General features: G+C 32.6%; 1 protein-coding gene across 1 annotated transcript; it reads right to left on the reverse strand.

The window, feature by feature from the left end:
• Positions 1-1,847: 1,847 nt before the first annotated feature.
• On the reverse strand, positions 1,848-17,969 carry LOC127705878 (retinol dehydrogenase 11-like). Its single transcript, XM_052210240.1, has 7 exons — positions 17,877-17,969; positions 16,466-16,609; positions 15,109-15,300; positions 9,602-9,760; positions 4,489-4,608; positions 3,616-3,817; positions 1,848-2,180 (listed from the first exon to the last, which is right to left on the reverse strand). The coding sequence occupies exons 1-7, from the start codon at positions 17,914-17,916 to the stop codon at positions 2,072-2,074; spliced, it is 966 nt and encodes a 321-aa protein (XP_052066200.1). The 5' UTR covers positions 17,917-17,969; the 3' UTR covers positions 1,848-2,071.
• Between the last annotated feature and the right edge of the window lie 744 nt (positions 17,970-18,713).

Here is an 18,713-nt window from a genome sequence, read left to right on the forward strand (position 1 = left end):
AAGTTTGGTAGAAATCCGGGATAGTTTAAGAAAGTTATTAAAATTTCAAAAACTTTAACCACAGAGTGAATATTTGTGGACGCCGCCGACGACTACGACGACGACGACGACGACGACGCCGACGGAATGTAGGATCGCTATGTCTCGCTTTTTCGACAAAAGTCGAAGGCTCGACAAAAAGCATTAGAACAACAACAAAGAAAATTGGCTCCAAGGGTATGCTTCAAAATAACTTAGAAACTTAAAAGGGCTAAACCAAGTTTTAAATCTGAGGGTAACACAACGTCACGAGTATTAATTCCTACACTGGCGAAATAGCTCGATGTTATTTTAGTTTATTGATGTGTAAACTCATTCTTTAGCTCACCAACTAAATACAAAGTCCTTTGGATTTTATTCAGTTTATGAGTCGATTGAATCTACACATCAATATAACCAGGCTTTTAAAGCTCAAATATATCGATATTTAATGAAGCAACTTTGATATTGATATACAGGTGCTTTCACTCATAAACAAAAAGTATAGCAAATGCCATTTATATACGTTGTCATATAAAAACAATAACAACCAGAAGTAACATCTGTAGTTAAAGCGAATTTAAATATCTCAACACGTTAATCTTTACCTTTGTTCTTGGTTTTGGTGTTTACACAACTGACGCTTTATAATTCCAATGTTCAAGATAAACTCTTCATAGATACATGAACTAGAATTTTGCACGCCAGACGCGCGTTTCGTCTATAAAAGACTCATCAGTGACGATCAATACAAAACAATTGAACAGGCCAAATAAGGTATGAGGTTGAAGAGCATTGAGGACCCAATATTCCGAAAGGTTTTGTCAAATACAGCTAATGTTATTTATTCCTGGGGTAGAAAATCCCTATGTTTTCGAAAAAATTCAGAGTTTTGTAAACAGCAAATTGATAATTATGACCATATCAATGATAATTCACGTCAACACAGAAATTCTGGATACTTAGCTTATGAAGTTAACTTCTATTTCAGTGGCGAGCGACATAGAAACCAAGACGTTTATACATGTATGAACTCGTATAACGACGTCGCGAGCATGAATACCTACACAGGAGATGTAATTCTTTTAAAAAGAGCACGAACTTCATCGAAAACTGGGTCTGATCTTAGTTGATCTTAAAGAGTAAGCAGATCATGTGTGGATGGGTCTACACATCAATAAAATACTGAAAAATGAGGACCCTGTGAATGGTTGCTGTTGGTTGCTGTATATCACATTTGTTTTTCGTTTATTGTTTTATACATAAATCAGACCATTGATTTTCCCCGTTTGAATTGTTTTACATTTTTCAAGTCAGGCCTTTTATAGTTTACTATACGGTATGGGTTTTGCTCACAGTTGAAAGCTTATGGTAACCGATAATAAACCTCAACAAATGAAATGTAAGTTTCAGGTAAATAAATCGCAAGTCTCTCCTTTTGTTGGCTGCATGATATATGCAACAAATTTTCACTTATTTTGGACAATGAACACATTGCCCTCTTTCCGGATAATAACTATCAGTTAATACCATTAGAAATTAAACATTATAAAAACAAGAAGACATTACAAGTCTTTTTAGCTAGTCGTTGATCCATCCTCTGTTTTTTGAACACTTAAGCTTCCATATCATCTTATTTTATGATCAATATCCTTCGACAATGACCTTTTTGGTCGAAGTATTTGACGGCATTTTAATCCTTAACCTTTGGTTGTTTTGTGTTTTTTGTCTAGTTATCTTTACATTTTTTCAACTTGGTTGTTTTTACCAAGCTACTTATTTTTGACTGAAATTCATTCTCTATTCGTCACATAAAACAATCAACACTATTCAAATAAAATCGTACTTTTAATCAAAATTTGTTGAAAGCACTGCCTGAGCTAATATGGATTTACCCAGTAAAATACGGAAGAAGTTAAGCCAATCAAGACTTACGGTATTTATTGGCCTTTTGAGGTTTAATGATATAAGAACACTTTATATAATATGAGGACAGTTTTAGACATACTAATTTATATAATACAAAGGTTAAATCATAATTGATCTTAAGGTATTAGGTATTCCCATTGTTTAATCCAACCATTTGTTCTGATAATGTCCACAGTTTATTTGAGACGCCGTCGTCTAATGCTTCGTTTGAAGGCGTTTTCTCTGCACAATCACTGCAAATAAAGAAAATTTTCCTTCACTCAAACTGTTACATATTACATTATACGTCTTTATAAAATTCGTGTATGCAAAAGTATTCTTTGGCTTATAAGTATCATCACTTCTAATGAATTAAGTTCAGAGAATCGCTTATACATTGTAACTTAACAAAGTAAGCCTAATATGAATGATTTAAACATCTAGTGAATGGTAGTGACATTGTCAAATGGGATATTCTCTGGACGAACACCTACCTATATTGGTTGTATGTATACAAATCAACACATCATAGATATCAGGATTGAAATTTTGTCGCCAGACGCGCATTTCGTCTACAAAAGTCTCATCAGTGACGCTTGAATCAAAAAAGTTAAAAAAGCCAAATGAAGTACGAAGTTGAAGAGCATTAAGGTCCCAAAGTTCCTCAAAATTTTGCCAAAAACAGCTATAAGGCAATCTCTTTCTTGGGTAGAAACACCTTAGTGTATCGAAAAATTAAAAGTTTGGTAAACAGTTAATTTATAATTATGATCATATTAATGATAATTCATGTCAACACAGAAGTGCTCCTTACTGGTTTGGTGATACCTTCGGGTAGAAAAACTCCATCAGCAGTGTAATCGACCCAGTGATTGTAAATAAACTCGTCATAGATACCAGAATTGAAATTTCGTACGCCAGACGCGCGTTCGTTTTGTATGTTTTGTTTGGTTAAGATCAAATCCAGAACATGACTTCGAATGCAGCAAATTAGGTCGGTGTGTTCTTATATCTTTGTGTTGCAATTCAAAGTAATTCATAAGTAAATGAAAATAGATATAATAAAATATAGATTGGAAAATCTAAAGTGAAGAAAACTGTGGATAAAAGTATCTTGGAAAGCATCTTACAAAGATTCTTAATGAAAGCAATATAAATTTGTCACTGACACTTTCAACAGTGACAACAATCTTTATTGTGTAGAGACAAATAGCAGTTTTCCTTTTCTGTAACTTGCATATATTTCTTTTCAGTTTTTTTTTTAAATTTAGGTGATGAGCGATACGATGTGTATGTGTCTCAACTTATGAGAGACATATTTTGCGATCTCAGATCATAAGACACAACGATAGTAGTCTGATCGAAAAATTTACAAATTGCCATATCTTTCCTTATCGTAATGTTTTTGACAGAGATCCATTTTGCATTGGAATGACACATGCATTGAAAGAAAGGCTTACCCTGTCTATACATTGTTGACGTTGTGTTTAGAGTTAGTGCGATTCACTTGTGCCTTTTCGTTTGTTTGGTGAATTCCAAATGGATTTAGTAGTTTTAAACATCGTAACCTACTATTACCTCTTAATAGTCTATTGTTCCATTCTCAATTTTATTGTTACATAAACCTTTTTGTTCTATCGTAACATTTCAATATAGTACTATCCAACTTTTCATTAACCATTGACAAACCTGTAATATTTTCCTGATTCTTTAGTCAATGTTTCATCAACAGCACAATATATTGTTGTTTGTGCTCCTTCCTCTGGTGTTTTTACAAAATATTGTCCTATACTAAAAAATATCTTCAGTACCATACTTTCTTTCTCCCAATGTCGTTTCAACTCGGTGTTAATCAAACCCGGGTGCAAGGAATATGTTGTGACACCAGTGCCTGGAAAAAATTCAAAGTATCATTAAAGAATAAAGACGAAGACTTTTTCAAAGTAAGTTTTCTCTATCAAATTTTCCCATCTGGTTTACACAGTAAGGTTTCTTTTATAGCTTCAAGTATGTAATAGGTCATTGCTCCTTCTTACGAATGGTACCCTTGCATTTAATAATCTTCTCTGTCACTTTTTTGGTCATTAGTTTATAGTTGTCTCATTTACAATCCTACTTCATCCCCTTACTTTTGTATAAATAATCTTTGAAAAGTTAACGAGTTTTAATATTTTACCAACAAAATGGTTCGTAAAGAATAATAAAAGGTAATTAGTCTCCACAATGCACTTCACATTAAAAAAGATAACACTCAAAAGAACACAACAATGTCTCTGTTGATGGATTTGGCTATTTTTTTATGTCCTTTTGGTCATATAGCTCTTCAATTCTTTCAGTTCTTATACATCCTTGGCTTTCAAATATTTGGCTTTGAGTGTTTCTGATGAAGGTAAATCCAGAAAAGCGCTTTGGACGCATGAAATTTATAACTTGTTGTTTTCATTTTTTTTTGTATAGATAATATGAGTAAGAAATAACTAAATTGCACCACACTAAAATAAAATGCTGATTTACACCAATTCCAAAGTACTAGGTTGCACAAATATATCTCTGTATACAAACCTTCAAGTCTCTTTGCTAGTTCTCTTGAGAAAAGAACATTGGCAAGTTTGCTCTGAGAGTAACTTGTTTCAGGGTGGTATGATTTTTCACTGTATATATCATCAAAGTTAATTGTACCTTCTGAAATAAAAACATATATCTGCTAAATAAAATTGAGAATGGAAATGGGGATTATGTCAAAGAGACAACAACCCGACCAAAGAGCAGATAACAGCCGAAGGCCATCAATGGGTCTTCAACGCAGCGAGAAAATCCCGCACCCGGAGGTGGTCCTCAGCTGGCCCCTAAATAAAATTGTGTGTACTAGTTCAGTGAAAATGGACGTCACACTAAACTCCAAAACATATAAAGGAACTAAAATTAAAAAAACATACAAGACTAACAAAGGCCAGAGGCTCCTGACTTGGGACAGGCGCAAACATGCGGCGGGGTTAAACATGTTTTGTGAGATCGCAACCCTCCCCTATACCTCTAGCTAATGTAGAATAAAGAAACATATAGCAATACGCACAGCAAAACTCAGTTTAAAAGAAGTCTGAGTCCGATGTCAGAATATGTAACAAAAGAAACTAAGCTAAATCACAATGATACATAAATTAACAAAGGACTACTAGCAGTTATTGACATGCCAGCTCCAGACCTCAATTTAACTGATTGAAAGATTATGTCTTCATCATATGAAAATCAGGTACAATCCCTCTCGTTAGGGGTTTAGCATCATACCATCATAAAATATATGAGAAGAACATAACCCGTATCATGCCAACAACTGGTTTTAGAATAAATGTGTTTATTTCCGATGCAAAGACCCTATGAGTGAATCAGGCATGGGGTAATGCAAATTTGTAATTGTAATGCATGGTAATGCATTACATTTTTCCAAGTAATTGCATGTAATGTGTAATGCAGCAATTTGTGCATTACATGTAATTGTAATATAATGCATTATTTTAGCAAAAAGTTGTGTAATTTCATGCATTACATGGCATTACATGTCATTACTTTTTTCACATACTACATCTTTAACATATTGTTGGAGTTTTAACTTAACCAAATTTAAGATTTCTTGATTAACTAAGAATATGTTAATCATTAGAATATATTCTTTATTTCATTTTATTTCATACATTTTCCTGCATAAAAAGATTGATATTTGAAAAGCATAGCTGTATTGTTGTCATAAGATCAAAGAATATCTTTGTTTTGCTTAAATAAAAGATAATTAAACTTTGTTATAAAACACTAATTAGTTTGTTTAACAATCAATATTTTCACCATTTAGACAATTGTTCATTAATTAAGGTCTATGTTTATTTTATAATTAGGGAAGTAATTCACAGTAATTAAATATTTCGTTTAAAATTTAAAAAAAAACAACAAAAAATATATTTATAAAAGTAAAGTCAACATTAAGTTAAAATAATTAAAAATTGTAAAAGTCAAATTAAATAGACTTTTTACATGTATACTTATATTCAATTCATGGAGCAGTTACTGCATATGCTAGAATCTTTTGTGACTTCTAGTTGTTTTTCAAAATGTTTAATTTTTCTATTCACTAATAAAATTTTCAAATGTAATGTGTAATTCAAGGCATTACTTTGCAAAAGTAATTGTAATATAATGCATTACTTTGATAAAATGCATGTAATTGTAATTGTAATATAATGCATGGTTTGGTCAAAGTAATTGTAATATAATGCATTACATTGCAATGTAATTCGCCCCATGCCTGGAGTGAATCAATATTAATACCAAAATATGCAATCCTTAATGACCTGACAACAATATCGTAATTATAGCCCTTCCGAATAAGTCTGTTTAAAGGTTCGGTTAGCTTTTTAGGTGAATGCCGACGTTTTTGTGCTTTGTAAAGAATATTACCATAAAATATTGGATGTGAAATACCTGAACGTATAAGATGTCTGCATGTTGATTTATATTTACGAATGATGTCCTTGTACCGATGATAAAATTTAGTAAATGTTTTGACTAGTTTGAGATATCGAAAACCCTGGTGTAATAATTTTTCAGTTATACAGAGATTTCCTTCGTTGAAATCAAATACGTTGTTACATACACGAGCGAATCGAACAAGTTGAGATATATAAACACCATAAGATGATGACAAGGGAACGTCACCATCTAAAAATGGATAATTAACAATAGGAAATGAAAAATCATCTATTTTGTCATAAATTTTGGTTTTAAGCTTCCCGTTAAAGATATAGATATCAAGATCCAGGAAAGGGCAGTGTTCATTGTTAGTATAAGCTTTATTTAAAGTCAGTTCGGCAGGATAAATCGCTTTAGTGTACATACTAAAGTCGTCATTATTGAGAGCCAATATATCATCTAAATATCTAAAAGTGCTATTAATTTTTTGAATCAGATGTTGTTTCGATGGGTCTTTGCTGATTTAAGGCATAAATTGTAACTCATTGCAATACAGAAACAGGTCCGCAATAAGTGGTGCACAGTTAGTTCCAATGGGAATTCCGATAACCTGACGATATACGGAATCTCAATAGCGAACAAAAATGTTATCTAGTAAATATTCAAGGGCAGTTATGGTATCAATGCAGGTCCAATTGACATAGTTCTTTTGTTTGTATTTACTAAAAAATGACCTAAAATAGTTCGAACATATATATTCGCTTTCCGACTTTTTAAACGCCCATTTAATCAGGTGTGTGAATTTTTTATTAATAAGATTATGAGACAAAGTGGTATATAGGGAAGAAAAATCAAAACTTTGAACAGATTCAAAATCATCAATATAAGCATGTAATTTATCAAGTACTTCCAACGAATTTTTGACACTTCAAAAGTAATTAATTCCACTGTTTTCAAAGGCCTTATTTGAACAATTTATTACCAGGTTTTTGATTGTACCAAGTGTACTAGTAAGTAGAATAGATAGTATAGAAGTGGAACAATGGCTTGAAGACGAAATAAATCTATATTTATAAGGAATTTTGTGCAGCTTCGGACGCCAGTACATAGTTGGAACTTTCATTGTATTTGGTTCTGCTTGTAAACAGGTAGCTAAAAGTTTATGTTTGGTACAGATGTCATTTTCCGAAAATAGAGTCAGTTGGAATGTTGGTGAATTCGTGATTTCCTTTTTTAGAACCTCAATGTAACATTTACGTCAAACAATAACGATATTGTTAGCAGCCTTATCAGCCGGGACAAAAACAAATTCCTTGGCGAGTTCTTTTAGCTAATGTTTGATACGAGAAATTGGGCTATTATGGTTGTTGTTAGGAGTAAAATGTTCTTTAAAATGTTGAATACGTATATCAACTATATTCGTTATCGAATTTAAAAAAAGAATCTAATGATTTCTTGTCAGCTTTTTCTCGTTTTATCCATTTAGAGCAGTAAGTATGGAGTGAGTCGTGGATGATGTTACGACACTCATTCCAATTAATAATTGACGGGGGACGATATTTAGGTCCTTTACTGAGGAATGATTTCAACTCTCGGTCACGAACGATGTTTAGGTCTCCTGTTATAACATGGGAACTGGGGCCATAAATGTATTCGGAATTACTGCAATTTCATGACGTAGGTGTATTGTCACTGATATCAACATCTTTACACACTTCGCTGTAATTAAACACATATTTCCGGGTAGATTTTTTGTAAACATAACAAATAAGAGGGAGTTCAGTATTATCAAAATAGCCAGGAATTTGTTCTTTAACAGAATGATCATTAAAAATACCGGCAATATTTACAAAATCAAAACCTTTCTTGACATATTTAATTTTAATAAACTGTTTTTTGTGATCTTCAGGGCGATCAATTTTTGGAAACAATTTAGAATAACAATATGCAATTATAATTTGGACGATTTCATACTTAGGACTGCAATATTGAATTGTGTTGCATTCCTCCAAAATTTGATGTACTTTATTAACAGGTAAAGAACAAAGCTTGGTTAATAGATAATGTCTACCGTTGTTTTTTGAAATAGAAATTAGGTCCGAAATATTTGTATTGTTATTACGAAATTTTCTTTGATTGCGATTTATTCTACGCCCATGAGAACGGTTTTTACGAACTGTTTTAGAAACTATATCCAAAATGTTGACAGAATCTGTTCTAGATATATTACCAATTCCCATGATATTGTCATTAAGACCGAGAGTCTAGACTGTCTGTATTTCTTTAATCCAATTTAACTAAATTATTTTTCGTGATCGTACAAATTTTGAATGAGATTCCCCAGGCTGCTTATTAACTACTTCTAAAGGTTGAACTGTTAAATATTTAAAAGGATGATTGTGCTTCTTAAAGTGTTGATAAATGATACTTTTGAATTTATGGGGTCTTTTAAAACGATAAAGGTGTTCTTGCGTGCGTTTAGATAAATATCGTCCAGTTTCACCTACGTACTGAATACCGCATCCCGGTTTGTTTCATGTGAGTAAATATATAATACTGTTAGTTTTTCAAGTGATATCAGTTTCAAAATTTAAGGAAAATGTGTGACCATTAAGCGTGGACCTTACCATTGTTGGTGCACTTGTTTTTGACATAAATAACATGGTTTCACAATGATCAACCGTACTGATATAAACGAGTATATTAGTATTAAACTTCAAGCATACGACACTAGTCATTTATGGACTTTATACCTTAAAATATCCTTCAGCAGTGTATATACTTTCAATATAGAACATTATAAACCAGCAAGGCTGTTCAAATATTAAATAGTATAATTCTTGGTGTCTTTTTTTTATTTACAAAAACCATGATATTTTATGCGATAGAAGTAACAATAGACCTGGAAATACTGAAAAAAATTTATAAATATTGACATAGAATTACAAGCGTCTAGAAAAACGTCTATCCTAGATCGTTGTTCAGATTTTATCATTGAATCAGATAAAGTCAGGAATGGAAAGATAAATGCATAAATTTAGAACTTCTTCCACTGTATCAAGTTTTTATATTAATTTGTCCATGTGCAACGTTCAAAATTTCCAATTCAAAATGACAGGCTTGCCAACCGATTTTAATGTTTAACTACCTTTTTATTAGATTAAAACGATAACAATATAAAATTTATTAGTATCAAATATTGAAGAACAGCACTTACTTTCATGGGCCAATGAAGATACTGTTATTATGCGACTGGGAACGGATTTCTTTATCAAATCAAGTAGTAAGTTAGTAAGAAGAAAATGTCCTAAGTGGTTGACTCCAAACTGCATCTCAAATCCATTTTCTGTCTTCCAGTAAGGGCATCTCATTATCCCTACAATAAATGAAAAATTCCAATATTTGTTTAAAAAAAAAATACAATGTATAGTGTGAGTGTTCCTATTGTTTGCTTCTGTGCGCCTGGTATAATTATATTTGTAATAACAAAAAGACTTTCCTAATACTGTAACGTTTTTATAAATTGTAAGTATCGTCATTGATAAAAATATCCTAGAGCATTTTCTCAAAATGCCAATTTTAATAATAGCGGTATCCTCTTAACTCAACACTTCTTAAGATGGGGTCTTATACTATCTGGAAACACAATGGAAATAATTGCTGCACACTTTCGAATTGATGGAAAAGATGGTGTAATCTGTTCTGATTGGTGCCTTTCGGTTTTAAGCTTTCAAGCATTTTGCATTCTTGGCTTTCCAGACTTTTGGTATCGAATGCACATGATAAGTACCAATTATCAGGTTGTCTGCATATTGATATTGTAAAATATCAGCTGCTCGACACAATATGAAGACTTTTTGAACTCGTTCGCTGCGCTCACTCGCAAAAAGCTTCATTTTGTGACTCGCAGCTGATATTTTACAATATCAATATGCAGACAACAAGATAATCGATTTATCATGTTGTATTTGTGTATTTTGCATAAAAGAAACAAGTGTTTTCTTTGTTTCGCCAGCAAACCGGAAGAAGACTTGATAAGTTCAGGTCAAACTTATCAACGTCGGTTCATACATTATGACGTCGCTGATATGTCCGGGTCAAAGTTATTAAGGCCGGGTCAACATATTTGACGTCACAAAGCCGTGATATGCAATGTTATTAAGGGCTGAGCAGAGTGATACAGACAGTTGGACGACCGATAAAGGTTTTTCCAGAATTACGTGTCTCGAGTACATCTCAGTGATGAAGTTTATTCCAAAATAACGTGTCTCGAGTGCACCTGATGAATTTTATTCCAGAATCATGTTTCTCGAGTGCACTTGATGAAGTTTGTTCCAGAATCATGTTTCTCGAGTGCACCTGATGAAGTTTATTCCAGAATCATGTTTCTTGAGTGCACCTGATGAAATTTACTCCAGAATCATGTTTCTCGAGTGCACTTGATTACGTTTATTCCAGAATCATGTTTCTCGAGTGCACTTGATAAAGTTTATTCCAGTATCATGTTTTCCGAGTGCACTTGATGAAGTTTATTCCAGAATCATGTTTCTCGAGTGCACCTGATGAAGTTCCAGAATGACGTGTCTCGAGTGCACCTGATGAAGTTTATTCCAGAATCATGTTTCTCGAGTGCACTTGATGAGTTCAAGAATCACGTGTCTTGAGTGCCCTTGATGAAGTTTATTCCAGACTCAGGTGTCTCGATGGCACCTGATGAAAGTTATTCCAGAATTACTTGTCATTCGTTTTGAAATAGAGACCTACTTGAAAGGCCTGCTACGAATTATCCCGGCAACAATGATAAGCGAGTATACATCATTTTGTAGATGATTTAAGGCAGATTTACGACAAATATTGGTAAAGACAACTGCAGAATTGAAATATAGCGAAAGATAGCGACCGAGTGTCAGTTCTCAAAAATCCGAAGGGTACCTTGTGTTATGTGTATAGGTAACAAGAATTCAGAGACAAGCGCCTGTTTTGGTTGACTATCTATTTATTTATCATTTGCCATTAAGGTAGGGTATTTTTCTATTTTATTAGACGCCTATTTTATATATAATAGATAAAAAGGGGACACTTCTACATATTGTTACACAATCATTTTTTATGGAACGCCACAGCTGTCTTGTGTGGTACTCTGATATTATACGTTATGTTGTTTTATTATTACTTGATGATATTTTGTCTTTACATAATATGGTTTTGACATTACGTAATGATGTTATGATATAACTCAATATGGAATAGTCATTACTTAATGACTATTCCATATTGTCATTACTTAATGATATTTCGATATTACATGAAATGGTTTCGTATTGACTTGATATAGTTTTGTCATTACTTAATATGGTTTTGTCATTACTCGATGTGGTTTCACAATTATTTAATTTGGTTGTGTCATTAGGCAATGTGGTTTTAACATTTACTTGATGTGTATGTGGCTTAACGTAATGTAGTTGGTTCATTACATGATGTGGTTTTGTTATTTCGTAATGATGATTTGCCAATTCTTTATATGGCTTTAACATTACATAATGATGTTTCAAAATTGGACGATTTCACACTACATGATGTGTTCGTTCCAGTAATTGATGTGGTTCTGTCATTCTTTGATGTGGTTATCACATTACTTGATGAGGTAAAACCACGTGACCATTTGGGAAAAACTAGTTCTATTATTAGAACCAATTTCCATGGATGATTGTGGAAATCCATCCAGTTAGAGTTAAAATGAAAGTTAGGGATACCATTCGAGTTAAACTTCGAGTTAGTCTTCGATTTCGAGTTAGAATTCAAGGCATAATTAGAATTAAAGTTCGAGATAGTATTGAGTTTCGTGTTGAACTTCGAGTTTGAGTCACATTTGAAGGCAGAGTTCGAGTTACAATTCGACTTCAACTTTGAATTTGAGTCACCTTTTGAGGTAGAGTTCCAGTTAGACTTCGAATTTGAGTCTCATTTAGATTAAGATTTCGAGTTGAAATACGAACTAAATATTAGTTTGTATTTAAATTTTCTATCGATGATCGAGGGCTTTTACTCGGGCTTCCGAAAAGAGGGCTTAGGGGTATGCGCACAAAAGATAAAGAATGTTACGGTATACAAAACACAACATAGAAATCCAATTAAAGTTAGAAGATGTGGTATGGTTGTCAATGAGACAACTATCCATCAGAGTTTAAATGCAGTATATGTTAGCAAGTATAGGCAACCGTGCGGCCTTCAATACACCGTATAGTCGGCTATAAAAGGCCACCACGTGAAAATGTGAAACAATTCAAACGAGAAAAGTAACGGTCTAATTTATAACAAAACAATTTACGAAAAACAAATATGACAAACATGAACCAACGACTACCATTAAACTACAGTCTCCTAACTTAAGACAGGCACATAAAGAATGTGGCGGAGTTAAACATGTCTGTGAGCGCTCAGCCCTATCCCTAACCTGGGACAATAGTGTAACAGCACAACATAAGAAAAAACTGTAAAAATCAGTTGCAATTGGCTTAACTCGATAGATCGGTATGACTGGGCAATATAAATCCATCAAAATCCGGGGGTGATCTCGGGTGCTCCGGAAGGGTAAGCAGATCCTGCTCAATGTGTGGCACCCGTCGTGTTATTCGTGAACGTACAAACTGAGTGATTGGTCTAATTCGGTAGGTCACATTCGAGAAAAAGAGGACGGGATTGTGATTACTACAATTGGAACATATCCGTCGTCACCTGTGAAACAGATATTCCAATTAGTGCGAGGTATATCAGAGAATGCAATTTATAAAAATAAAATATTGATATTCGTATATGTTCAAATGTTCATACACGCTAAAAAAAATCGGAGAATTCTTATTTTATAGAATTGTTGCTTTGTCGCTTAGTCCGATCCCCCCGTTTCCCAGCTGTAACTTACGTGTGAGTTGATTAAAAGTGTCTCATTTGTTGACAATAAAGTACAAGTCATTTGATTTGTGTCGAGCCTGCGACAATAATGTCGCGTCGGCGTCTTCAACATTTAGATCGCTAGGTTTCTCGTTTGAATTGTTTTACATTTGTCATTTCGGGACCTTTTATAGCTTACTATGCGGTATGGATTTTGCGTATTGTTTAAGACCATACAGTGACATATAGTTGTTAACTTCTAAGTCATTTGGTATGTGGTGGAGAGTTGTCTCATTGGCAATCATACCACATCTTCTTATTTTTATATAAGTTTTTTTGCAGGAAATATTACCGAATTAAACTGTTTTGTCATGATAAATTTGCAAACCTTCATGAATTATTATAAAAATATGTATAGGAGTTAATCTTCAAGATCAAGATAAAGCATCGACAGAAAAACAACTTTTTTACAGGTAAATGGACTTGTTACAGTCAACATTACACTTTTAAACTGACAGCGAGACAGAGGGTTCCGTGGAATCCTTCACAAATTGATTATAATACTGCTTCCATTTGAGAACTAAGGAGAAAAAAAAAAACGGCCGGACCAAGTGGTGTGAGGATATCCCCCTTATGTCCGAAATATTGTTATTTTTTTTATACTTTTTTTCTTATTTTTGTCTGCCGTTCCCCTTTTTCATACCAAATAACTCAGAACAACAAACCGAACTTTGATTTGAACTTTAATTTGAACTTTAACTCAATGGATAGCGACACTCATCCGTAACACATTAAACATATGGAAATCGGTTTAAATATAGAACTAGTTTTTCCCAAATGGTCACGTGGTTTTACCTCATCAAGTAATGTGATAACCACATCAAAGAATGACAAAACCACATCATGTAATGAACCAACTACATTACGTTAAGCCACATACACATCAAGTAAATGTTAAAACCACATTGCCTAATGACACAACCACATTAAATAATTGTGAAACCACATCGAGTAATGACAAAACTATATCAAGTCAATACGAAACCATATCATGTAATATCGAAATATCATTAAGTAATGACTATTCCATATTGAGTTATATCATAACATCATTACGTAATGTCAAAACCATATTATGTAAAGACAAAATATCATCAAGTAATAATAAAACAAAATAACGTAATATCAGAGTACCACATAAGACAGCTGTGGCGTTCCATAATTTTTGTTACAAATTTGTTCAATTTAACATAATTTTACATGATAATATCCTATATACTATTTGATCTGTTATCATCGAATTTAGATTATTGACTGTTTTGTGTAATGTTAATAGATAGTTCAACAACAATGTATTTAAATGACTGTGTGCATTTGTAAAGGACGCCTATAGATTCTAAGCATGACTACGATGTGACATATGTAATAAACTATTGATGACAAAGTCAATCCTGTTCATGTACAAACGCTGAATAGATCAAAATTACTTTCATTTTTACTTAACAAGTATCAACTGTCATCTATTTCTGTCTGTTTTTATTTTTCTTTGGTCGAATTCCTGCACTTACAGAGAGGGAGATGTATTCTTGTTCCAATATAATTTATGATATTAATAATATATAAAATCAAAAACAAGCCATCAATTTGTTATCTTCTTAAACAATTCAAATTTATTTCCATTATATATAGCTATCTATATGAATGAATAAATAAATAATTTATTAAAGTGCAACCTGAATTGACATAATATAATATACAAATGTTATGCTCATTTATATTTTCAGCCAGCCTTATAGGCTAACGATGCACTGTCATTTTAAATCATAAGTATCTCACCTGCATTATTTATTAAGATGTCTAATTTCTTTTCATTTGCATTAATGTCTCCAGCAAATATGTTAATAGATTTGAGTGAGGCCAGATCTAGCCGTTTTATTATAATGTTTTCATTACCAGTTCTCTTCTTTATGTCATCAGCTGCTGTTTTCGCCTTGTCTAGATCACGACAAGCAAGTATTACTCTAGCACCTAAAAATCAACATTTTCTTAATTTATAAAAAGCTTTTAACAGACGTATATGGTATAAGTCAAACATACAGAGTTAATCTATTATAAACAGTAACCTATGATTTTATACGTGCTCCCCTAAAATAATAAGTTGGTCATTCGATTTTTTCGTCGGGTACCTTGCAGAAATCTTTTAACTTGGCCCCATTTGAAAAGCAGCGAGGAAACCACGTGCACTTCATAATTAAAAATGTCTATCAAATATTCAATAAGTTGTCTTGCGTTATATTCAAAATTGGAAGGGGTTTAAGGAAGCACGTCGTATTCTTATTCGAATTATGGTCAAGTTACAGTAATTGGGTCATGTTTCATATTTTTATAAGAATTTGCATACGGCTGAAGTATGTTAAACAAGAAATAAAAAATGTCCGTTTTATTAACATGATTAATATGAAATAATAATAGGTTCGCCGACTTCGTATTTGATCGACCAACCGTTCTTGTTTATGTATTATTCAATCTGTTATTGTGTTTAAAACACAAAAGACGTTTTATGGCTTTACAAAAGCTTCTTTTGACTATAATTTATACCAAAACAACTAATCCGGTGTCAATATAATTATTTTACATCATTTTAAAACGGAGATTTATATGTATGGCAACAATATATCGATCTTTTAGAAAAATCTTTTTTTGGATTAAGAAAAAGGAGTTAATTTTTAAAGATAATTTTGACATAGTTTTGAATATATTTTGTGTGTGACGGTGGTCACTTTATTAACGTATTTAGATTATTAATGTTGGGGAAATTTATCTTATAAATAAACATTTACGTAGTTTGTCCAATATTCAAGAACTTGGGTAGATAACGGAAAGACAATGAAGCTGAGTTATATAAAGTTCATATGAACATTCTATACATTTGTTGAACTATTTGAAGGATTGCCATTCTGTTATATTTTAGCAAGTTTAACACTTAAATTGATGGTTTTTTTTTATCTTAAGTTAGAGTAAGTTCAATCTGTAAAAATTGTATGCAAAATTTTAACCGTTTATTATTTACTGTTTTGTTTTGTTTTGTTTTGTTTTGTTTTGTTTTTTTTGGCCTTAAAACCAATGATGCTCTAAAACACAATTTCCGAAATCATTAAGCAAAGCATTTCTTATGCAAGAGTCTAGATATTACCCCTTTTAGCCAAATCAATGGCTGTCTCTTTGCCAATCCCTGTATTAGCTCCAGTAATGAGTACAGTCTTCCCATCTAATCTGGTGGTTGTGTTGTTGTACCTTACACCTGCCATATGCCGTCTTAAACATGCTAAACCCACCGCTGCAATGTAACTTATGTTTTGAATTTTTTAAAAGATAACATTTTTTATCTGCATGATTAACAGTTGCGAGAATGAATGATAAATATAGATTCTACCACTGCATCGAGTGTGATACGATATTTATCCACTCGAGACAGTTAAATTTTCAAATTTAAAACGCGAGGCTCGCCGAGCGTTTTAAATATTTAAAATTTAACTGTCGAGAGTGGATAAATATCGTATTACACGAGATTTGGTGGTGGAATCTGTTTCTCTAATGATTTTCAAACAATACGCAGGCAAATTTATTCCTTCTTTTCGAATGATCTGCAAAAAAGATGTGTTCTTTCTATGTGACGTCACCAGGCATGGTCGCCTTTTTTCATGCCGTCACGATAGGAAATTCAGAGGAAAGCAAGAAAATTCGACGTCATAATCGGATTTTAACCAATGAAGAACTGAGATCAAACGAACCACACGTTGATTAAATTTTTTTTTATACAATGCGTGCAGAAAGGAATAAATTGACGAAGAATTAGAGAAATATAGATTCTACCACTGCATCGAGTGTGATACGATATTTATCCACTCGAGACAGTTTAATTTTCAAATTTAAAACGCGAGGCTCGCCGAGCGTTTTAAATATTTAAAATTTAACTGTCCAGAGTGGATAAATATCGTATTACACGAGATTTGGTGGTGGAATCTGTTTCTCTAATGATTTTCAAACAATACGCAGGCAAATTTATTTTTCTTTTCGAACGATCTGCAAAAAAGATGTGTTCTTTCTATGTGACGTCATCAGGCATGGTCGCCTTTTTTCATGCCGTCACAATAGGAAATTCAGAGGAAAGCAAGAAAATTCGACGTCATAATCGGATTTTAACCAATAAAGAACTGAGATCAAACGAACCACACGTTGATTAAATTTTTTTTATACAATGGGCGCAGAAAGGGATAACTTGACGAAGAATTAGAGAAATAATTGTACGTCATATTTGAAAGGTTAAAAGTTGGAATGAAACTGGTTAACGGGATTATTATATAAACTAAATTGGGAAAAACAATTAAAATTCCACGTGTTTATCACTGTATAGAAACGTTAAAAGTCAAAGTAAATTCATTCAATTCCTTATTTATGATAATGTGTTAATCATGTTAATCCTAGCTACCACTAGCAGATCAATAATTTTAAAAATAGTTTAACAACAGCTGCATAAATGTAAAAAAATGGCTAGCTGTATTTTATGGTAGCATTCATTGTTTGTAACACTAAAGAGTACATACCAATAAGAACAACTGATACGACGGTTACTTTAAACATCATGCTGAAATAAATGAACGATGCATACACAAAGTAGAGTTATCTTTTATTTATTTTGAAATACCGGTAACGGATGTATGGCACGCTAAAATGACACTAGTCAGATTCTTTTGAACGGATTTAAATACAGAATAAGGCCTTCAAATCACTCTGACACAATATCACTAATACCCTTTGATATGATAGTATCATGCAATATAATAGTATTATGCGGGCCAACATGTCAATTCTACTTAATTCCCCAAAACTGATAATGCTAGCCTACATCAGTCAAAAAATATCATTACAAAGCTGGTTTGACTGAAATTTAAAAAAAATGTGTTGTTCGCTATGTATACTATTAATTTCATTAATTGATATATTTAACTCTAATTTCATTGAACATGTTGAATCTATGTGCGTGTTTTAGCATCATTTATAAGATATTTTACAAGAGAACAACATAACAGACATGATATGATAAAGATTCTTTGATACCCAGTCAGCACTTTGTTTAAGTCCTTGTATTTAAAACATAAATTTGGCAGTGTAACTCTTTCTATATGGAATCAAAGAAAAATCAGTGACTTATCAAGAAAATAAACTACTTACTCTGAGAAAATCTGAACACAGTCATACTGTTGCTTATACTATTGGTCCTGTAACAGCTAGTTAGACTTAGTAGCAACAATAGTATAAATTATTAGGCAACAGTATGTAACTGTGTTCAAAAGGCAATGATTTTCCCCAAGACCAATCTATGAAACGCTGTGACAGTGTCGGATGTCTATAAAGCTGCGCAATATTTTCAGGGTTGAGAC

This window comes from Mytilus californianus, unplaced genomic scaffold, assembly GCF_021869535.1.
Source record: "Mytilus californianus isolate M0D057914Y unplaced genomic scaffold, xbMytCali1.0.p SCAF_6, whole genome shotgun sequence".
Classification (NCBI taxonomy): Eukaryota; Metazoa; Mollusca; class Bivalvia; order Mytilida; family Mytilidae; genus Mytilus; species Mytilus californianus.